Source organism: Salmo salar, chromosome ssa15 (genome assembly GCF_905237065.1).
Source record: "Salmo salar chromosome ssa15, Ssal_v3.1, whole genome shotgun sequence".
Classification (NCBI taxonomy): Eukaryota; Metazoa; Chordata; class Actinopteri; order Salmoniformes; family Salmonidae; genus Salmo; species Salmo salar.
Genome location: NC_059456.1, coordinates 20,443,026 through 20,466,289, shown reverse-complemented (window position 1 = coordinate 20,466,289; position 23,264 = coordinate 20,443,026). Strand labels below are relative to the sequence as shown.

At 44.3% G+C, this 23,264-nt stretch overlaps 1 protein-coding gene across 2 annotated transcripts; it reads right to left on the bottom strand.

The window, feature by feature from the left end:
- Positions 1 to 1,312: 1,312 nt before the first annotated feature.
- Positions 1,313 to 22,958, bottom strand: LOC106571041 (dihydrolipoyllysine-residue succinyltransferase component of 2-oxoglutarate dehydrogenase complex, mitochondrial). 2 transcript variants are annotated; one of them, XM_014143684.2, is made up of 15 exons: positions 22,615 to 22,958; positions 18,176 to 18,209; positions 10,994 to 11,036; positions 10,691 to 10,755; positions 10,516 to 10,590; positions 10,341 to 10,396; positions 9,840 to 9,948; positions 8,231 to 8,359; positions 8,011 to 8,090; positions 7,726 to 7,823; positions 7,325 to 7,455; positions 6,868 to 6,941; positions 5,572 to 5,655; positions 4,473 to 4,640; positions 1,313 to 4,295 (listed from the first exon to the last, which is right to left on the bottom strand). In XM_014143684.2, the coding sequence occupies exons 1-15, from the start codon at positions 22,747 to 22,749 to the stop codon at positions 4,161 to 4,163; spliced, it is 1,416 nt and encodes a 471-aa protein (XP_013999159.2). In that variant the 5' UTR covers positions 22,750 to 22,958; the 3' UTR covers positions 1,313 to 4,160. The 2 variants fall into 2 exon arrangements, with proteins under 2 accessions (XP_013999159.2, XP_013999160.2); XM_014143685.2 differs by having other exon boundaries at positions 10,527 to 10,590; positions 22,615 to 22,918.
- Between the last annotated feature and the right edge of the window lie 306 nt (positions 22,959 to 23,264).

Sequence of the window (23,264 nt, the reverse complement as noted above, 5' to 3'; positions counted from 1 at the left end):
AGGAAATATATATATTTTTAAAACAGGTAAATATATATTTTTCACTGCTCTTCCCCTTTAAAAACAATTTGAATATCATCAATGGTGAGTCCTTGCATCCATAGCTCTGTCTATGTATTTGAGTGGGGTTACATTTACACTCTCCTTCCAGACTCACATCAAACATCTCCAATCCAAAATTAAATCTAGAATTGGCTTCCTATTTCGCAACAAAGCATCCTTCACTCATGCTGCCAAACATACCCTCGTAAAACTGACTATCCTACCGATCCTTGACTTCGGCGATGTCATTTACAAAATAGCCTCCAACACTCTACTCAACAAACTGGATGCAGTCCATCACAGTGCCATCCGTTTTGTCACCAAAGCCCCATACACTACCCACCACTGCGACCTGTACGCTCTCGTTGGCTGGCCTTTGCTTCATAATCGTCGCCATACCTACTGGCTCCAGGTCATCTACAAGACCCTGCTAGGTAAATTCCCCCCTTATCTCAGCTCACTGGTCACCATAGCAGCACCCACCTGTAGCACACGCTCCAGCAGGTATATCTCTTTGGTCACACAGAAAGCCAATTCCTACTTTGGCCGCCTTTACTTCCAGTTCTCTGCTGCCAATGACTGGAACGAACTACAAAAATCTCTGAAAGTGGAAACACTTATCTCCCTCACTAGCTTTAAGCACCAGCTGTCAGAGCAGCTCACAGATCACTGCACCTGTACATAGCCCATCTATAATTTAGCCCAAACAAATACCTCTTCCCCTACTGTATTTATTTATTTTGCTCCTTTGCACCCCATTATTTATTTCTACTTTGCACTTTCTTCCACTACAAATCTACCATTCCAGTGTTTTACTTGCTATATTGTATTTACTTTGCCACCATGGCCTTTTTTGCCTTTACCTCCCTTATCTCACCTCATTTGCTCACATCATATATAGACTTATTTTCTACTGTATTATTGACAATATGTTTGTTTTACTCCATGTGTAACGCTGTGTTGTTGTATGTTGTCAAACTGCTTTGCTTTATCTTGGCCAGGTCGCAATTGTAAATGAGAACTTGTTCTCAACTAGCCTACCTGGTTAAATAAAGGTGGAATTTCTCCAGCCTTCTCTGTTGTTTACCGAAATAGTGTTTTTTTTTGGGGGGGGGTTCTGTTCTGTTATTATTTGAACTGCAGATGCCCCTTTAATTACACCCCGTTACCAGTCCACTAAGAGGGTAGTCACGCGGTCTGGTTGACTGGTTCCTCATAAGGTTTCTTCCTTTTCCTTATGAAATAAAGAGTCGACACCAGAACACTGATAAAAGCTCCCACAGTTTAATTGCGCAACGTTTCGACCCATGATGCATCTGTCCTTTATTTCATGGTTATTTTAATGTTTTTTTTTTGTTGTACCCAGCACCTGCATGTTATTGGATGTTTGAAACCAATCTGCCTTTTCCTTGCCACTGTACTTCTGCTTTCTCTACAGGGGGGGGTCTGTGATCCAGGTAGGGAAAACTATAAATACATCAGATAAAATCAGAGAGGAGAAGAAAAACCCAAGACGAGAATCTGTACATAAAACTCTGGGATGTTTTAAATGGGTTTCCTTTCAAATTAGTTACAAGTATTGTATACAGCACATTGAGAATCTGCTTCCTGGGTTCAACGAAGAAGAGCATATCATGAAATACAATTGTGCATGCTGCTAAATTGTGCGACTTGAAGACTGAACCAAAACACTGGCCTGGGTGTTACACTGCATGTTGCCTTGTCATGGACTGACAGAACTATCTCTAGAGGGGGAAGGAAGGGAAGTGGTTTCTCTTCTCTACCAAAAAAAGCTTCAATACAATGTGGATATGTCTGTTTATGAAATGGCACCCTACTCCCTGTATAGGGGCCCTAACCTTGTAGTGTCCTAATATAGTGAATCGGATTCTATGTAGTATGCAAACAATGTTTGCGGTGGTTTGGATGAGAGGAGCAATGACACTCAGTGGACAATCATCCCAAAGAGGCAGGAGAAGTTCCTGCAACGGGGGAAGCCAAGAGACTAGACATGAAGAGGTGACCCTTTAACCCCCAGGAATAGAACTGTCAAAACACAGAGCCATGACATGGGACAGCCATACAGTACAGAGCCATGACATGGGACAGCCATACAGTACAGAGCCATGACATGGGACAGCCATACAGAACAGAGGCATGACATGGGACAGCCATACAGAACAGAGCCATGACATGGGACAGCCATACAGAACAGAGCCATGACATGGGACAGCCATACAGAACAGAGCCATGACATGGGACAGCCATACAGAACAGAGCCATGACATGGGACAGCCATACAGAACAGAGCCATGACATGGGACAGCCATACAGAACAGAGCCATGACATGGGACAGCCATACAGAACAGAGCCATGACATGGGACAGCCATACAGAACAGAGCCATGACATGGGACAGCCATACAGTACAGAGTCATGACATGGGACAGCCATACAGTACAGAGTCATGACATGGGACAGCCATACAGTACAGAGTCATGACATGGGACAGCCATGCAGAACCATGAAATGGGACAGCCATACAGTACAGTCATGACATGGGACAGCCATACAGAACAAAGCCATGACATGGGACAGCCATACAGTACAGAGTCATGACATGGGACAGCCATGCAGAACCATGAAATGGGACAGCCATACAGTACAGTCATGACATGGGACAGCCATACAGTACAGTCATGACATGGGACAGCCATACAGTACAGAGCCATGACATGGGACAGCCATGCAGAACAGAGCCATGACATGGGACAGCCATGCAGAACAGAGCCATGACATGGGACAGCCATACAGTACAGAGCCATGACATGGGACAGCCATACAGAACAGAGCCATGACATGGGACAGCCATACAGTACAGAACCATGACATGGGACAGCCATGCAGAACAGGCGATTTAGAATGGACTTCATCTTGTCCGACTGAGCAATTCTTTAGGCTAGAATGATAAAAACACGTATTTGGCGTTAATAATCGGTAGCATGGATAGACTACATTTACAGCTGATTGACAAGCCCTCTGGGTGCTAAGAGGAACACCGTAAAATCATTACGCTTTTTTGGCATGTGACCATTTCTTGATGTAAGTGCTTTGAATGGAAAAGTCTAATATTGAGACAGATCACACCTGGTCGGTTCATCAGAGAATCAGTCTAATATTGAGACAGATCAAACCTGGTCGGTTCATCAGAGAGTCAGTCTAATATTGAGACAGATCAAACCTGGTCGGTTCATCAGAGAATCAGTCTAATATTGAGACAGATCAAACCTGGTCGGTTCATCAGAGAATCAGTCTAATATTGAGACAGATCAAACCTGGTCGGTTCATCAGAGAGTCAGTCTAATATTGAGACAGATCAAACCTGGTCGGTTCATCAGAGAATCAGTCTAATATTGAGACAGATCAAACCTGGTCGGTTCATCAGAGAGTCAGTCTAATATTGAGACAGATCACACCTGGTCGGTTCATCAGAGAATCAGTCTAATATTGAGACAGATCAAACCTGGTCGGTTCATCAGAGAGTCAGTCTAATATTGAGACAGATCAAACCTGGTCGGTTCATCAGAGAATCAGTCTAATATTGAGACAGATCAAACCTGGTCGGTTCATCAGAGAGTCAGTCTAATATTGAGACAGATCAAACCTGGTCGGTTCATCAGAGAATCAGTGATACATTGTATGATGTTGAATCAATCTGACATTTCAATCTGAGCAAAAACTGCTGAATGAAACCAACTAATAATAAGTGAATAATCTTAACATTAATTTCTCTCTTAGCCTCAGTTCCATATCTGTTTGTGCCTTTCAGCCAACTATAATGTCTTTGTCACAGAAACAGATCGAGGACTCTCTCTTCAATCTAAAGTAAATAACAATGGATTTGGCTGTTGCTTGTTTTTTGGGATGGGTTGGTTTTATACAGATGCTGAGCGATGTTTTAAAATCGCTGGGGGTGAGTTCAGCAGGCCACAACGTTGTGGAGCATGATGTACAACGAGGGAGTCATGACAGTTCTATTCACAACACTGCTATTTGTAATGCTCAACAACGTTAGTGCCTACTGAACGTGGCCCTGCTGCAGTGATGGAAGGTTGGAATCACATGTCGAGCAGAAGAAAGCGGGGATCCTCCACCACAGACTTGATTTTACGTAGGAAGGTGACGGCCTCTCTGCCGTCGACCAGCCGATGGTCGTAGGTCAGAGCCACATACATCATGGGCCGGATCTCCACCTGATGGAGAGAGAGAGAGAGAAATAACTATACAGCAGACATTAGAAACAAACTGTTGATTAAAATGTATAAAATTTGCCTTCGGGTTCAAAATAAAATGTCCAATTCAACTTCTGGATGAAGATGAATTTAACTTGTTGACATACAGATGGGAAATGCACTGCGGGTGAGACCCACCTTGCCGCCGATGGCCACAGGCCTGTCGAAGATACCGTGCATGCCCAGGATGGCAGACTGGGGTGGGTTGATGATGGGCGTGCCGAACATGGAACCGAACACTCCCCCGTTACTGATGGTGAAGGTCCCTCCGTCCATGTCCTCCACAGCCAGCAAATTATTACGAGCCTGGTGGACAAAAACACAGCAGTCAAGCTTGGTCATTATTCAATGCCATTCGTTTCATTGATTTTCTTGAAGAACTTCTTGGCAGCTTTGATCTCAAGGTGATGTCATCATATTGACGTTGTGACAAAACGAATCAAAATCAAACTTTATTAGTTACCTGCGCCGAATACAACAAGTGTAGACCTTACAGTGAAATGTTACTTACAAGCCCCTAACCAACAGTGCAGTTTCAAAAATTACAGATAAGAATAAGAGATCAAAGTAACAAGTCATTAAAGAGTAGCAGCAAACAAATAACAATATATACGGGGGGCGGGGGTGCCGGTAGAGAGTCAATGTGCGGGGGCTCACTGTTACGAGCATGGAGAAAACACAAGGGGGTCAATGGCCATGTCTCAATACTTTAAAATGGCTTTCCATAAATTGGATTGAGTAAATGGCCATGTCTCAATACTTTAAAATGGCTTTCCATAAATTGGATTGAGTAAATGGCCATGTCTCAATACTTTAAAATGGCTTTCCATAAATTGGATTGAGTAAATTGCCATGTCTCTACAGTCTAAAACGGTTCCCTAAATTGGATCACGTTGGCACTTTGGGTTGAATCTTTTTTGTTTTCACGGATCTCCGTTAAACTTCTTGGTGCCGTTTATCACAAGGTCACGCACTCATCCTCTGTGCCAAAGTTGGTATAGCATGGTGCTTGTAAACATCAGGGTTGTGGGTTCGATTCCCGGGACCACCAATCCGTAAAATGTATGTACGCATGACTAAGTTGCTTTGGATAAAAGCGTCTGCTAAATGGCGTATGTTATTATTTTATATAATTATCATTGATGTGACCAAAAGTAAAGCACAACCTCATGAACTGATGTATCATCAGTGGATTATAGTGAGACTCATTCATCCCATTCAGACAAAGCTTTGTTACCTTCTCTCCCAGACCGTTGATGGTTTTCTCAATGTCAGCAAAGTTCATGGTCTCTACGTTGCGAATAACTGGTACAACCAGTCCCTGGTGAAGAGGAGCACATATACAAGTAAAAGACGCAGACCTGTGTGGTCAAAACACCAACAGAACCAACCAGACACAACCAACCAACCAGGCACAACCAACCAACCAATCAAGTCAACACCGGATTTCTGAAGGAGCTCCAGCCCTTCAGAAATACATATATTTTTTTAAACTATTGAATGTATAGATTAGGTCACACCTCCTACCAACAGCCCTAGACCCAGACATGACAAATAGGGGCAATTGCAAAAAAATATATATACCGTAATTTTCAGACTATTAAGCGCACCTGAATATAAGCCGCACCCACTGAATTTTTAAAAATATATTATTTTGAACATAAATAAGCCGCACATGTCTATAAGCCGCAGGTACCTACCGGTACATTGAAACAAATGAACTTTACACAGGCTTTAACGAAACACGGCTTGTAACAAAAATAAATAGGCTTTAACGAAACACGGCTTGTAACAAAAATAAATAGGCTTTAACGAAACACGGCTTGTAACAAAAATAAATAGGCTTTAACGAAACACGGCTTGTAACAAAAATATATAGGCTTTAACGAAACACGGCTTGTAACAAAAATAAATAGGCTTTAACGAAACACGGCTTGTAACAAAAATAAATAGGCTTTAACGAAACACGGCTTGTAACAAAACAAAAAAATAATTTGCAGTAAGCTTTAGTTGTCTTTTTGCACTGAGTCAATTCCTCACGCTGCTGTTTCCAACGTCTTATCATCGACTCATTAAGACCAAGCTCCCGTGCAGCAGCTCTATTTCCTTTTCCAACAGCCAGATCAATCACCTTCAACTTGAAAGCTGCATCATATGCATTTCTCCGTGTCTTTGCCATGATGAGGGTGACAAAATGACTGCCGTAATCAGAATGATGGGAAGTTTGAGAGCGCTCGATTTAATCTAAACAGTAAACAAAAAAGTTGTTTGACCTTAACCCGTTCAGCATTTTCATTGGTCTAATGAAAGCTTCATGCCGCCAAAAAACTGAGCACGTCACAGAATGTGTTTTATTTTTTTGAAAAAAAAATTGAAAGCGGGAAAAATCCATATATCAGCCGCGTCATTGGTTAAGCCGCGAGGTTCAAAGCCTGGGAAAAAAGTTGCGGCTTATAGTCCGGAATTTACGGTAGGTTCATAATTAAGTTAAGAGAAGACAGAATGCATAGGTCACATGTCCTTTGAGCCTTACCTTGGGAGTGGCCACAGCCACACTGATGTCGACATAATCCCTGTAAACAATCTCTTTGGTTGTATCATCGATCACTGGGAAGAGCAAAATAACAAATATCAATCATTCTCACTTTTTACTTCAATAGCATTACCGTTTCAATCCAATCCAATGCATTCTGGGCTCTCTGGCAGACATTTGAGTTAGAAGTCTCAAAGCTATTATGACTTGATGTGTATAAGCTTCCTCCTATAAACAGAAGACCCTAACTTCATCAAAGCCAGTTTACTTTAACATGTAACCATTGAAATAAGTGTCTGTGGTGTTGGAAACAGAGTTAACAATTGGTGAAATTTTCTGTTGTTGTTGTAAATGACATAGTTTCGAGGATTCCAGATTTCCTGCTTATTCCTGGAATTTTCCAACTAGGATTTCTGGAAAACCTTAGTAGGGAGAAAGACAGAGAGAGAGTCTTAACCTCCGTTGACAGAAGGCTGGTCCATGAGAGCGTGGGCTGAAGCCTTAACGAAGGCCGACATGAAGCCAAGCTTGATGTTATGTCTCTTCAAGAAAGCATCTTTATGGAGCTTCCTCATCTCCTGGATGTTGCTACAGGGGGAGGGGAAAGAAGAAGCGTTAAAGCAGGCTGTGTCTGTAGGAAGCATCTTTATGGGGTTTTCCCATCTCCTGGATGTTACTGCGGGAGAAATGACTGTAAGAGGACTGGGTCGGTCTTTGGAAAACATGCCATTTTGAAGTGTCTATGTCTTACGCATCTGTATGGTGGCACGTGCATCCGTGAAACCACTGGGCCTTCTGGGATGAATAAAGTGATATTGTATTGGACATCAACAGCAGCATTGTGTTGCATCGTCTCACCTCATGTCTATCTCGTTGAAGGTGGTGAGCATGGCACAGGTCTGCTGAGCCTCCTTCAGTCGCTGGGCGATCCTCAGCCTCATACGATTCATCTTTACCTGGACGAATAACGAGACAAAATCGGTTGGTTGGTGATTGGACGCATCTGTACATTTCTTTTCAATAAACAAGAGAGACACTTCTCTTGGTTTGAAACCAGCCTAAGGCTTTACCCCTGCTATTTCATCTCGTTCTGTGAGTATGGGAGTGTTGGCCTGAAGCTGGCCTGGTGTAGAGAGGTCGTACCCTGCTCTCTGTCCTGGCCCCGTGGGCTGCTGCTGGTGGTGCTGCTGGTGGTACTGCAGCAGTGGGCTTGACCGCAGAAACTAGAGAGAAAAAAAAAAGAAGACTTTATTAAGCAAAAAAATAAGTTTAAGTGAGACCCCAACCCACTTAAATGTTTTAATCATTCTACTAAAGTTAACATGAATGAAATGTTTGTTTATAACAGCAGCTGACGACGTACCAGGTTTGGCTTGTGCTGCCAAGGAGGGTACGGCGACAGGGACGGCGGCCAGCGTTTGGGGAGGGGCAGCGGCGGATGCTGCAGGGACCTCTGCTACTGGGGCGGCAGTGGCTTTGGCTGCTGCTGCAGCTGACCAGAGAAGAAGAGACATTCAGATCTAGCTACAGATTGCTACACCAGACAATGTGGCAGAACCAGAGATTGTTGATATCCATTATACTGGCCGTTCCAGGTTTGCCTATCTTTGTTCTCCATTCTGGCCAAATATGCATCTACTAAAATCTCTGTGTCCATTTGCAGGCGGTGCGTTTGAATTAATTAAAATAAATACATGTTTTTCCATCTTGTCTAGTTCAAATCTTCCCCCATTGATCGAGAGAGGGGAGTGGGGTGTGGATTCACTTGTCTCAATGACTCAACACGACACACATCAGCTACCGCAGCGACTGAAATGACTGCAACACTTAAAGAGCTGCAGTTAGTTTCAGAGTGGATGACAAAGAATAAGTTAGTCCTAAATATTTCAAAAACTAAAAGCATTGTGTTTGGGACAAATCCTTCACTAAACCTCAACTAAATCTTGTAATAAATAATGTGGAAATTGAGCAAGTTGACGTGACTAAACTGCTTGGAGTAACCCTGGATTGTAAACTGTCATGGTCAAAACATATTGATGCAGTAGTTGGGGAGAAGTCTCTATAATAAAGCGCTTCTCTGCCTTGTTAACAACACTATCAACAAGGCAGGTCCTACAGGCCCTAGTTTCTACCTTCTTAACAACACTATCAACAAGGCAGGTCCTACAGGCCCTAGTTTCTACCTTCTTAACAACACTATCAACAAGGCAGGTCCTACAGGCCCTAGTTTCTACCTTCTTAACAACACTGTCAACAAGGCAGGTGCTACAGGCCCTAGTTTCTACCTTCTTAACAACACTGTCACCAAGGCAGGTCCTACAGGCCCTAGTTTCTACCTTCTTAACAACTGTCACCAAGGCAGGTCCTACAGGCCCTAGTTTCTACCTTCTTAACAACACTGTCAACAAGGCAGGTCCTACAGGCCCTAGTTTTGTCGCACCTGGACTACTGTTCAGCCACAAAGAGGAACTTAGGAAAATTGCAATTGTCTCAGAACAGGGCAGCACGGCTGGCCCTTAAAAGTACACGGAGAACTAACATTAATGATATGAATGTAAATCTCTCCTGGCTCAAAGTGGAGGAGAGATTGACTTCATCACTACTTGTTTTTGTAAGAAGTGTTGACAAGCTGAATGCACCGAGGTGTCTGTTTGAACTACTGGCACACAGCTCGAACACACATGTATACCCCACAAGACATGCCACCAGAGGTCTGGTCACAGTCCCCAAGTCCAGAACAGACTATGGGAGGTGCACTGTACTACATAGAGCCATGACTACATGGAACTCTATTCCACATCAGTTAACTGATGCAAGCAGTAAAATCAGTCTACCTCCTTTTATTGATTCTACAAGGCCATCAGACTGTTAAACAGCCATCACTAGCACAGAGCGGCTGCTGCCAACATACAGACTTGAAATCATTGACCACTTGATGAGAGAGAAAGATGGAGAGGGGGGAGAGAGTGTACCTCCTTTTTTGAGTTTGAAGAGGGGATTCCCGGCCTCTACCCTCCCTCCATCTGGCACCAGGAGCTCCGTGATCACACCGGCCGCCGGAGATGGCACCTGCAACGAGGTCTGAGACAAAACGCATTCTTGTTATCAAGCCGTACACACAGTTAGTCAAATTACAAACAAACTACGGTCCAGTATTTGATAGCTTGACTTTTCTAAATATCTGATCATCATAAGGCTAGGCCCCTTTTTTCTCCACTTCCTGTCTGAATGACGTGCCAAAAAGTAAACTGCCTGTTACTCAGGCCCTGATGTCAGGATATGCATGTAATTGGTACCATTGGAAAGAAAACACTTTGAAGTTTGTAGAAATGTTAAATTAATGTAGGATAATATAACACAATAGATATGGTAGGAGAAAATCCAAAAGAAAAACCAACCCGGGAAATGTTTTAAACAGTTAAAGGCTATATTGTGTATTCCTATATAATGTGACTTCTTAGTGTTTACAGGACCTTGTCAGTCTCGATCTCACACACCACCTCATCCTCTTTCACTGAATCTCCAACAGCTGGAAAAGACCAAAGGAAGGTATTACTGTCCTGCACAAAACCTAGATGGCAACAAGATAGTAAACATGAGCCGAGTGGATTTTCCTGAGACCCCCTCCCCCCTCCAACAAAAAACTACCTTTCTCCCACCTGACATCCCCTTCTGTGATCGACTCAGAGAACGGAGGTGTGTTGACGGTGACAACTTTCTCCCCTGATCAAAAAAAAGAAAAAAAGATGTGAGGCAGATTTGATTTAAAACAGTAACTTGTTTAATACACAGAGAAAGACTAGAGAGATGTTTGAATACATACTACGTGCTGCAGATGTCTTGAAGTATCTGATGTGGAAGACAACAATTGATGACGGAGACTCACGTCTAAAACACAGAGGAAGAAAACATGTTTATTATGTAGCAGCCTATAAACTAGCCTATGAAGTAGCCTCTTGTAAAACAAAGGGGTTTAAAACCAGTGCATCACCCATTAAAAGACTCTCAAACATAATTATTGAAACAAACATTTCCTGTATCAAACAAAAATGCATGTGAAACCTTTGTTCATCAGCCTAAGGCCAAACATACTGAGATAAACTCAGGACCAAGAGAAGACACTTACAACTTAATGTTCCTGTAGACGGCCCTGTTGCCAGTGGAGAGGCCTTCAACGACATAACAGGAGAGAGAGAAAGAGAGGAAAAAATTGAGTGGGAGAGAGAGCAGAAGAGAAAAGAGTGAGAAAGAGAGGAAGAGCGAGGAAAGAGAGTGAAAGAAGGAGAGCGGGGAATTGAGGATATTATTATTAGTATCATCAACAAAGTGATAAACACAGTTGAGTCAGTCTATTCTTGAGAACACTGGCTGTATTGCTACATTAACAGCTGCTTGATGATGGGGATATTTATCTACTTACAGGCCTTACAGTGCTCTTTGATACTTTAATGGACATCACAGTCATCATCCATACAGAGTGTTACGGATACAAGTGTGTATCCTGTGTGTTTTCTTTTCTCTCCTTCTCCCCATCACAGGTGACAATCATCAGTCCCCAATCAGAAGACACCTGTTCCTTCTCCCTCAACCAATCACAGTCCCTTTCCCTTGGTTTAAAAACCCAGTCAGTTGTTTTCTCCCGGAGCTCATTTTTATCTCGCGAGCTCATTCTCACTCTGTGATCAATCTTTGTGCTCATTCGCTCTTGTGTCCACTCTCTATCTCCCCGTGTCTCTCTCTCTCTGTATTGATCTCTTTTGTTTTTGCAAACTACATGTCACATTTGTCCGGTAATCCTGTGAGTATTGTTTTGTTATTTGACTGTTTGTTTGTTTGGTGGGAAAAGGGGGTACCAAGACAAGTCGCCCATGGGCATACATTACCCGTAGGAATACTGTGTCTAAGTACCATAGTTAGAACTGGGCGGACCACCCACTGTATTTTTGGTTAGTTAGCTAGCTGTTGTTGAAATAGGCTAGTCTAGCTTAGGGGTGGTTTTGGATTATTGTTTCGTTGCTTGGGTCCAGCTCAGCCCCTTTTCCCACACCCCTTTACCGTGTGTTTAAAATAAACCTTTTGAGTTTGACGGTAGATTTCAGTTGTCTGTGGTTTTTGGTTCTCACTGTTACATGTCACGATTATAATTTGCATGATTTATGTTACGGGTCTCGTATCCATCCCCCCTAGACCGCTGGGCCAAAGAGGTTCGTAACATAAGTGGGAACTCATCCGGGATCTGTCATTACTGACGCCCATACCGCTCATGCAGATTGTTATTGTGTGGTTAGTCAGTGTTGAGCGTCATAAGCATTAGTGTTTGCTATTTGTTGGCTTTTGTGTTTGGTAGTAGTTCAAGATGGCTACTTTTGAGTTGAAATCCTTTTTGGATAACCCTTTGTGGGAGGTGTTTAATAAATGTCGTAAAATTGATTTAATGACCTTGGCAGAACATTATTCATTGTCTATTTCTCACAATTTAGTTAAGGCGGAGGTTAAGAAACTAGTGTTAAATGTATTGTTGAAAGAGCAGGTGCTTGTGTTACCGCTGCCTGAGCCTACTACCCCTGTAGGGGATGTTGCTGCTCCTGTAAGCCCGTCGGTGTCTGAGACCGAAGGCGAGGCTAAAGCTCCAGCTACATTGCCCCGTTTTGATCCACTCTCCCCACTGTCAACTGGTGATGCCAGAAGGGATGTCCGTTCTATACAGTTTCAACTGGAGGCAGAAGAGAGAGCCCAAATTAGGCGAGAAAATCTCCAGTTAGAAATGTGTAAACTTGAGGCAGAAAAAGAAAGAGAACAGCGGCAGTTGGAAATCTGTAAAATAGAGGCTGAAAAAGAAAGAGAACAGCGGCAGATGGATTTCAAAATGCGCCAAATGGAACTGGAAGCAGAGACAGCGAGGCTAGCCTTCGTTCCTACTGTGCCTGTTAGTGAGTCGTCCTCACCAGCTGTAGCTTCCAACACGTTTGACATTAGTAGGCAGATTGCCTTAGTACCTTTGTTTAGAGAGTCAGAGGTTGACTCCTATTTTTGTGTGTTTGAACGTATAGCTGTAGCCTTGAAATGGCCTGAAGAAGTATGGTGTTTATTGCTACAATGTAAATTAACTGGTAAAGCCCAAGAGGTTTTATCAGCGCTACCTCTGGAAGATAGTTTGAACTATGAAGTGGTCAAAGCTACCGTTCTTCGCGCTTATGAGCTTGTGCCTGAGGCATACCGACAGAGATTTAGGTCTCATAGAAAGTCTTCTAATAAGACTTATGTGGAGTTTGCTAGAGACAAGGGAAATCTGTTTGATAAATGGCATGCTGCTAGTAAGGTAACTGATTTCAACTCTCTCCGGGAGTTAATTTTGTTGGAAGAGTTTAAAAATTGTTTACCCGAACGCATTGTAGTATACCTAAATGAACAGAAAGTATCCTCCCTGTCAGAAGCGTCTGTGTTGGCAGACGAGTTTGTGTTGACGCACAAGAGTGTGTTTTCGGCTCATACTGAGAGTAGAGCTACTGAGTTGCCTACTTTTAGTCCTGGTCGGCCCGCAGTATATCAAGCACGCCAGAAAAATGAGCGTCCCTGTTTCTATTGTCATAAAGTGGGACATATGATTAATGATTGCTTCCTACTAAAACGCAAACAAGGGATGCCTATTCGTGCAAAGCCGCCGACAGGTGTTGGGCTAATTCGTACTGTTGTGAGGTCTGAAACGAAACCAGTGCCTCAGGGTAAATGTAGTTTGAAAGTCTCAGTACCCGACCGCAGTTACGAACCGTTCATTTTCGAGGGGTTTGTGTCCATAGCGAATGACGAAGCATCTCAGCGTCCTGTTAAAATCCTTAGAGATACTGGTGCGGCACAGTCATTTATATTGTCTGATGTGTTGCCCTTATCCGACAATACATACTGTGGTTCCAGTGTGTTAGTTCAGGGTATTGAAATGGGTTTTGTCCCAGTGCCATTGCACTTTGTGAATGTACACTCTGAGTTGATCAGTGGAATATTCAGAGTGGGGGTACGTCCTATGTTGCCAGTAAAAGGTGTGACCTTTATAATGGGTAACGATATTGCTGGAGGAAAGGTAGTACCCGTATTGGAAGTGTTGGATAAAAGTGACCACTCTCTCTCCAATGAGTTGGCACAGAGTTATCCCCATGTGTTCCCCGCTTGTGCTGTCACTCGTGCTCAGGCAAGACAAGTGGGTGACGTGATAGATTTGTCGAACACTGTTCTGTTCAAAGAAGATGATCAAGAGGATGGGTTGTGTACTACCTCTGCGAAGCTGATCACCTCTGACAAACAGACAAGGGAAGAATCGAAGTATGTTGAACTTATTGCTGAGGCAATACAGTTACCAGTCACTCGTGAGCAGCTGATTGCTAACCAGAAGGTTGACAACAAGCTTGCTAAATGTTTTTCTAGTGTTGTCTCATTGGAAGAGGTAAAGAAGAAGAATGTGGCTTACTTTCTTGATGGTAATCTCCTCATGCGTAAATGGACATCCCATGGTGGCGCGGAGGGAGATTGGAATGCTGTTTACCAAATAGTGATTCCTACAGCCTTTCGACACAATGTGTTATCCCTTGCTCATGATCACCAGTGGTCTGGACACTTAGGGATCACGAAGACTTATGATCGGATCCTTCGACATTTCTTTTGGCCAGGTTTAAAACAAGATGTGGCTCAGTTCTGTCGGACATGTCACACATGTCAGGTTACAGGAAAACCAAATCAGGTTATTCCTCCTGCTCCTCTTTGTCCTATACCTGTCATAGGTGAACCATTTGAACATGTGGTGGTTGATTGTGTTGGACCGTTACCGAAGACAAAATCGGGTAACCAGTTTCTGTTAACGATAATGTGTATGGCAACAAGATACCCCGAAGCCATTCCTCTGAGAAGGATTACAGCTCCAGTGGTGAGTAAAGCCTTAATTAAGTTCTTCACGACATTCGGGTTACCTAAGGTGGTACAAACTGATCAAGGTACAAATTTCCTGTCAAAGCTCTTCAAGCAGGTGTTAAAATCCTTGTCAGTTGCGCACCGTGTATCAAGCGCATATCACCCAGAGTCTCAGGGGTGCGCTTGAACGATGGCATCAGACACTGAAGTCTATGCTACGTAAATATTGTTTGGAATCTGAGAAAGATTGGGATGAGGGAGTTCCTCTAGTTTTGTTTGCTGCTCGTGAAACTGTACAGGAGTCCCTAGGGTTCAGCCCAGCTGAACTAGTGTTTGGTCACACAGTGAGAGGACCAATGAAAGTCCTTAAAGAACAGTTTTTGTCCCAAGAGTTGTGTACGGAAGAAGAGAATGTGTTGGACTACGTTAGTCGCTTTCGTGAGCGCCTACACCAAGCCTGTGCTCTCGCTAAGGAAGCTCTGTCTTCCTCACAAACAAGTATGAAAAGACACTATGATAAACAGGCTGTTTCTCGTCCACTACAGCCAGGTGACCAAGTGCTGGTGTTATTGCCTGTTCCAGGATCTTCACTGTCAGCTCGTTTCTCTGGTCCTTATTTGATTGAAAAGAAGTTAAGTGAAACTGATTATGTGCTTCAAACTCCTGATAGAAAACGGCAATCTCGTGTGTGCCACATTAACATGTTGAAAGCATACCAAACCCGACCCATCACCCAGGTAGATGGTTCAACCACAGCGGAAGTTACTGCTATTTCTGCTGCTTCTACGGCTATGATAGTGGACTGTCATATTGATGATGTTGATGGAGATGGATTGGAGTTGCGCAATACTCAGCAGCAGTGTGTTAGATTGCCCAACTCAGAAATGCTGATGTCTCTCCAGTCAGGTCTGGTTCACTTAACGGAAGGACAGGCCGACGATATTGTGAGGCTACTCCACAGTTTTCCATGTCTCTTTAATGACGTTCCTACTCGCACAAATGTGTTGGAACATGACATTAATGTTGGAAATGCTGCCCCTATCAAGCAACACCCATATCGTGTCAATGCTTCTAAGAGGAAGATAATGAGGGATGAAGTGAAATATTTGTTGGAAAATGACCTGGCCACGCCAAGTTCAAGCCCTTGGAGTTCTCCTTGCATTCTGGTTCCTAAACCTGATGGTACGTCCAGGTTATGTACGGATTATCGAAAGGTAAATTCTGTCACATTGCCAGATTCTTTCCCGTTACCCAGACTGGACGACTGTATTGACACTGTTGGTGCTGCTACTTATGTAACTAAGTTGGACCTCTTAAAAGGTTACTGGCAGGTTCCGTTAACCTCACGTGCTTCTGAGATTTCTGCCTTTGTTACCCCAGACAACTTCCTACAATACTCTGTCATGGCTTTTGGGATGCGAAATGCACCAGCCACTTTTCAACGACTGGTTAACACCGTATTAGCTGGCGTTCCTAATTGTAGTGCATATCTAGATGATCTAGTGATTTATTCATCTGAGTGGACAGATCATGTTAACTCTCTAAGGGTAGTATGTGAACGTTTGGCCGCTGCTTCTTTAACCCTGAACTTGGCAAAGTGCGAGTTTGGGAAGGCCACTGTTACCTATCTCGGCAAAGAGGTAGGCCATGGACAGGTGCGCCCTGTTGATGCTAAGGTCTTGGCTATCACTGCATTCCCTGCGCCTACCACCAGACGAGAGCTACGCCGCTTTTTGGGGATGGTTGGCTACTACCGTAGCTTCTGTAAAAACTTCTCTGCGGTAGTTGCTCCATTGACCGATTTGCTCAGTCCGGCAAGATCGTTTGTGTGGTCCCCGGACTGTAAGGTAGCTTTTGAAACTGCTAAAGCACTATTATGTAATACCCCTGTACTTGCAGCTCCGTATTTTGAAAAACCATTTAAACTTGAGGTAGATGCTAGTGCCAGAGGTGCTGGTGCTGTTCTACTTCAGCAGGACAAGAGTGGACTGGATCATCCGGTGTGTTATTTCTCCAGAAAATTTAACAAATGTCAGACAAACTATGCCACCATCGAGCAAGAAGCTCTAGCGTTGTTGTTAGCTCTGCAATATTTTGAGGTGTACATAGGGTCTAGTGCCCTACCTGTGACTGTATATACGGACCATAACCCCTTAGTGTTTCTCCACCGTATGTACAACCAGAACCAGCGCCTTATGCGTTGGGCTCTTATTGTACAAAATTATAATTTGGAGATTTGCCACAAAAAGGGTTCTGAAAATATGTTAGCAGATGCTTTGTCTCGTGTGTAATAATTTTTGTATGTTTCGGAAGATTGACTTTGATTTTGTGAGTATTCATTGTAGATACTTTTGTATAAACTGTGTACATACTTTTAGTCGCAATCCCCTGGGGGTTGCTCTTTTAAGGGTGGGAGTGTTACGGATACAAGTGTGTATCCTGTGTGTTTTCTTTTCTCTCCTTCTCCCCATCACAGGTGACAATCATCAGTCCCCAATCAGAAGACACCTGTTCCTTCTCCCTCAACCAATCACAGTCCCTTTCCCTTGGTTTAAAAACCCAGTCAGTTGTTTTCTCCCGGAGCTCATTTTTATCTCGCGAGCTCATTCTCACTCTGTGATCAATCTTTGTGCTCATTCGCTCTTGTGTCCACTCTCTATCTCCCCGTGTCTCTCTCTCTGTATTGATCTCTTTTGTTTTTGCAAACTACATGTCACATTTGTCCGGTAATCCTGTGAGTATTGTTTTGTTATTTGACTGTTTGTTTGTTTGGTGGGAAAAGGGGGTACCAAGACAAGTCGCCCATGGGCATACATTACCCGTAGGAATACTGTGTCTAAGTACCATAGTTAGAACTGGGCGGACCACCCACTGTATTTTTGGTTAGTTAGCTAGCTGTTGTTGAAATAGGCTAGTCTAGCTTAGGGGTGGTTTTGGATTATTGTTTCGTTGCTTGGGTCCAGCTCAGCCCCTTTTCCCACACCCCTTTACCGTGTGTTTAAAATAAACCTTTTGAGTTTGACGGTAGATTTCAGTTGTCTGTGGTTTTTGGTTCTCACTGTTACATGTCACGATTATAATTTGCATGATTTATGTTACGGGTCTCGTATCCATCCCCCCTAGACCGCTGGGCCAAAGAGGTTCGTAACACAGAGCATGTTTTATCAGATTTATAAACCATAATAAAGGCCCATCATCTTACATTAGTCCTGGGTGGGCCGTGTTGATCAGGCACAAAACAAAACAAAAAAAGGACTGAAAACAGTTAATGGCTTACCTGGACGGGATTACCTGGACTTGTCTAAAGAGGGAAGCTTGTTTTCGTTACGGTGTGCGCTAACAAAGAGGTCCTTGTAACGCTAAACCCTAACGACCTGAACAGAGAAGGAGAGAGAGAGAAAGGCCTACTCACCTGAAGCAGTCCTTCCAGCCAGCACATTATTACCCTGAAAATAAATGTTGAAGGGAGAAAGATAAATATCCTGTTTAATTCTCCACTGGGCTGCTTCAGAATCAATAGTCCTACATATTAATTCTATATGTGTGCTTCCATGAAGTTTCCTTTGAATCTGTAGCAGTTGAGGCAAATAGCATACAGCGCCGTTGTGTTTATATCCTATAACGCCCTCCCACAGGACTATAACTGTCTCCCCACACCACCTCCTACAGGCCCCAACACCACCTCCTAACACCACCTCCTACAGGCCCCAACACCACCTCCTAACACCACCTCCTACAGGCCCCGCACCACCTCCTACAGGCCCCAACACCACCTCCTAACACCACCTCCTACAGGCCCCAACACCACCTCCTAACACCACCTCCTACAGGCCCCAACACCGTCTCCCCACACCACCTCCTACAGGCCCCAACACCACCTCCTAACACCACCTCCTACAGGCCCCAACACCGTCTCCCCACACCACCTCCTACAGGCCCCAACACCACCTCCTAACACCACCTCCTACAGGCCCCAACACCACCTCCTAACACCACCTCCTACAGGCGCCGCACCACCTCCTATAGACCCAACACCACCTCCTACAGGACTATAACTGTCTCCCCACACCTCCTACAGGCCCCGCACCACCTCCTACAGGCCCCGCACCACCTCCTACAGGCCCCGCACCACCTCCTACAGGCCCCGCACCACCTCCTATAGACCCAACACCACCTCCCACAGGACTATAACTGTCTCCCCACACCACCTCCTACAGGCCCCAACACCACCTCCTAACACCACCTCCTACAGGCCCCGCACCACCTCCTATAGACCCAACACCACCTCCTACAGGACTATAACTGTCTCCCCACACCTCCTACAGGCCCCGCACCACCTCCTACAGGCCCCGCACCACCTCCTACAGGCCCCGCACCACCTCCTACAGGCCCCGCACCACCTCCTACAGGCCCCGCACCACCTCCTACAGGCCCCGCACCACCTCCTACAGGCCCCGCACCACCCCCTACAGACCCAACACCACCCCCTATAGACCCCACACCACCTCCTATAGACCCCACACCACCTCCTATAGTTATAGGTGGCAGGTAGACTACCGGTTAGAGTGTTGGGCCGATAACCGAAAGGTTGCTGGCTCACTACCTGAGCCGGCAAGGTGAAATGTCTGTATTGTGTCCTTGAGCAAGGCACTTAACCCTACTTTGCTCCAGGGGCGCCGTACTACTATGGCTGACATATCCGGTGTATGTGACAACAAAAACATATTTCTTTAATAGGACTATAAATATCTCCTATAGGCCACAAACAGCTTTGACGTCAAAGGGTAAAGTTCAAAACCACAAAAGAACTGGGGTGCGTTCAGTTCAACGGTTCACTTTTCCACAAAACGGTGCAAATTGCACATCATGTAGCGAGGCTACATACAGTAGAGAGGCTACATACAGTAGAGAGGCTACATACAGTAGAGAGGCTATATACAGTAGAGAGGCTACATACAGACACTGGTTAGTCAGGCTGATTGAGGTAGTATGTACATGTAGATATGGTTAAAGTGACTATGCATATATGATGAACAGAGAGTAGCAGTAGCGTTAAAGTGGGTTTGGCGGGTGGTGGGTGGCGGGACACAATGCAGATAGCCCGGTTAGCCAATGTGCGGGAGCACTGGTTGGTCGGGCCAATTGAGGTAGTATGTACATGAATGTATAGTTAAAGTGACTATGCATATATGATAAACAGAGAGTAGCAACAGCATAAAAAGAGGGGTTGGGTGGCACACATTGCAAATAGTTAATGGTCACTCTGCATCTCAGTAATGAGTCCCTACATGTTCCAATAACATTTACACGTTAGTCACTTAGCAGACGCTCTTATCCAGAGAGACTTACGTTAGTCACTTAGCAGACGCTCTTATCCAGAGAGACTTACGTTAGTCACTTAGCTGACGCTCTTATCCAGAGAGACTTACGTTAGTCACTTAGCAGACGCTCTTATACAGAGAGACTTACACGTTAGTCACTTAGCAGACGCTCTTATCCAGAGAGACTTACGTTAGTCACTTAGCAGACGCTCTTATACAGAGAGACTTACGTTAGTCACTTAGCGGACGCTCTTATCCAGAGAGACTTACGTTAGTCACTTAGCGGACGCTCTTATACAGAGAGACTTACACGTTAGTCACTTAGCAGACGCTCTTATCCAGAGAGACTTACGTTAGTCACTTAGCAGACGCTCTTATCCAGAGAGACTTACGTTAGTCACTTAGCAGACGCTCTTATACAGAGAGACTTACGTTAGTCACTTAGCAGACGCTCTTATACAGAGAGACTTACGTTAGTCACTTAGCAGACGCTCTTATCCAGAGAGACTTACGTTAGTCACTTAGCAGACGCTCTTATACAGAGAGACTTACGTTAGTCACTTAGCAGACGCTCTTATACAGAGAGACTTACACGTTAGTCACTTAGCAGACGCTCTTATCCAGAGAGACTTACGTTAGTCACTTAGCAGACGCTCTTATCCAGAGAGACTTACACGTTAGTCACTTAGCAGACGCTCTTATCCAGAGAGACTTACCGGAGCAATTAGGGTTAAGTGCCTTGCTCATGGACACAGATTTGTCACCTAGTTGGCTTAGGGATTCGAACCAGCAACCTTTTGGTTACGGGCCCAATGCTCTTAACCGTTAGGCTACCCGTAATAACATGCAGGAGTTCAATGCCACAGAACTGACAGATAATCAGTGAGTCACCTCCGATACGCTCTCCCCCTCTTTCCTCCCCCTCCGATACACGCTCTCCCCCTCTTTCCTCCCCCTCCGATACACGCTCTCCCCCTCTTTCCTCCCCCCCGATACACGCTCTCCCCCTCTTTCCTTCCCCGCCGATACACGTTCTCCCCCTCTTTCCTTCCCCGCCGATACACGTTCTCCCCCTCTTTCCTTCCCCGCCGATACACGTTCTCCCCCTCTTTCCTTCCCCGCCGATACACGTTCTCCCCCTCTTTCCTTCCCCTCCGATACACGTTCTCCCCCTCTTTCCTTCCCCTCCGATACACGTTCTGCCCCTCTTTCCTTCCCCATTGATACACGTTAACCCCCTCTTTCTTGTTATGTATTGGCCTTAGGCTTAGCTCTGATCAGGCCATTGACAACAAACTAGTTTGGCAATGTGTGTTTACTCAAACGGGGAGCTAGAATAAACCCTCTTCGGGAAAGTAATGTGTGTGTCATAGTGTTTAACACAAACACCTCAATCAAGTAGCTAATGATTTGTCATAGGCATAGAAATCTGACTCTTCTCTTAGCTATCTGGTAGTGGGTCAGTGTGAAATATTCAAAGAATAGCTAGCTATAGTTATGCTTACACTGGCCAAGGCATAGGTTAGGTTGTGTAAGTTGGTGTAGGTGAAAATAGGGGTTGCAGAGACACCTGAAGACTCGCTAAACTACACACAAGGCTAGTTCATGCATGGCATGACAAGGGCTATTTCTAGCATAGGTTTCAAACAGAGGTCAAGCTGTAAAAATGGACGAGAAAGTAAAATACTGCTAGCTGGGTAATAACTCGCTTCAATCTGTGCATGAGCGTTGTGGCTCGACAATGATGTGAATGTGTATAGCTAGCTAGCTAACGTTGCTACCTAAGGCAGTGGTTCCCAACCAGGGGTACTTGAGAAAACTCATGAGACCATAGGCTTACTACAGTAAAATGCATATGAGGGGGTAGGCTACCTCAGGGGTACCACCCGGGCAGAGCACAATTCAGTTGGTGGTACAACAACCGAAAAGGCTTGGGAACCACTGACCTAAGGCATTAGATCCGTGTTACATGCCTGACAAGTCACACTCACATCCGTAACGTTAGTTAGCTAATAACATAGTTAATTTGGCTAGTTTGTTAGCTAGCAATCTCATGGTAGCTAGGCTAGCTAACTAACTAGTTAACCGGCAAAGCCATGCTAACGAACAAACTTGACCCCAGAGTTAGAAAACCAATAATGTTAGCAATACTAGCTAATTAGTTAGCAAATACGCTCAGAATCGCTAGCTAGCAAGCTAACGTTAGCGTCACCGATTGAGCTAACATTAGTTCTCTGTTCGATCTTCAAATAATTCACTTAGCTAGCTAAGTGAATTGTACTAGTGATATTCCTACCAACTATGCACAGCTAGCTATGCAAATATGTATATTTCATAAATATAGTTTATTAAGAGGGAAACGCAAGCCATTTCCTTAGCAGTTTAGCTAGATACGGGACAAGTGGTAATCTGTCCTTGGGTTGGGCTAAGGCCTATTCCCTGGTAGCTAACGTTACGGCCTTGGGAAAAAACCTTTCCCGAACCCAACTATTCGGTACACGTGGAAATTGAATTGGTATTTCTCTCCTACCTGACTTAGAGCAGACAGAGAGCGCCCAAGTATCCTGCAAAGACATCTGGAATGCGATAACATAGCGTCAACAGCGGTGGCTAAACCGACCAAGGAAGTAGAACGGAAGTTCAGAAAACCTGGACCTTGGGTCATGGCTAGAAAGGATACATCTTTTGTCAAATGAACGTCAGATTTTACTTTTCGTAGCAGCAGATTAGGAGCATTTACGCAGTGTGTTAATAAGATAATTAACGTGGCAAGTTTAGGATCATTAGGTTAGGGTTAGATAAAACGGTCTATTTTTGACGTTCATTTGACAAAAGATGGATCTCATCTAGCTATGACTGCTGCCGACTGCCCCGACAGGAAAGAACGAGGGACAAACCAATGTCGTTTTTATGATAGGGGAGATAGCTCATCCCAAATAAATGATGTACAACTAGACAGTCCACAAGTCCAGAAGGCCAGTCCAGTCCAGAAAGCTGCCTTTTGTTGTCTAAAATATTTAACAAACCTTTAAATAAGGGTTTAATTTACTGTATTATTGACTGTATATTTGTTTTACTCCATGTGTAACTCTGTGTTTTTGTATGTTGTCTAACTGCTTTGCTTTATCTTGGCCAGGTTGCAGTTGTAAATGAGAACTTGTTCTCAACTTGCCTACCTGG

Bases quoted from the DNA above. Each gene is read 5' to 3' on its own strand.
- LOC106571041 (XM_014143684.2), bottom strand. From the start codon at position 22,749: ATGACCCAAGGTCCAGGTTTTCTGAACTTCCGTTCTACTTCCTTGGTC. The intron at 6,942-7,324 runs GTTAAGACTCTC...TGCTCTTCCCAG, and splicing joins CCAGCCTTCTGTCAACGGAG to TGATCGATGATACAACCAAA. The intron at 4,296-4,472 runs GTGGGTCTCACC...TCTCTCCATCAG, and splicing joins CTGTGGCCATCGGCGGCAAG to GTGGAGATCCGGCCCATGAT.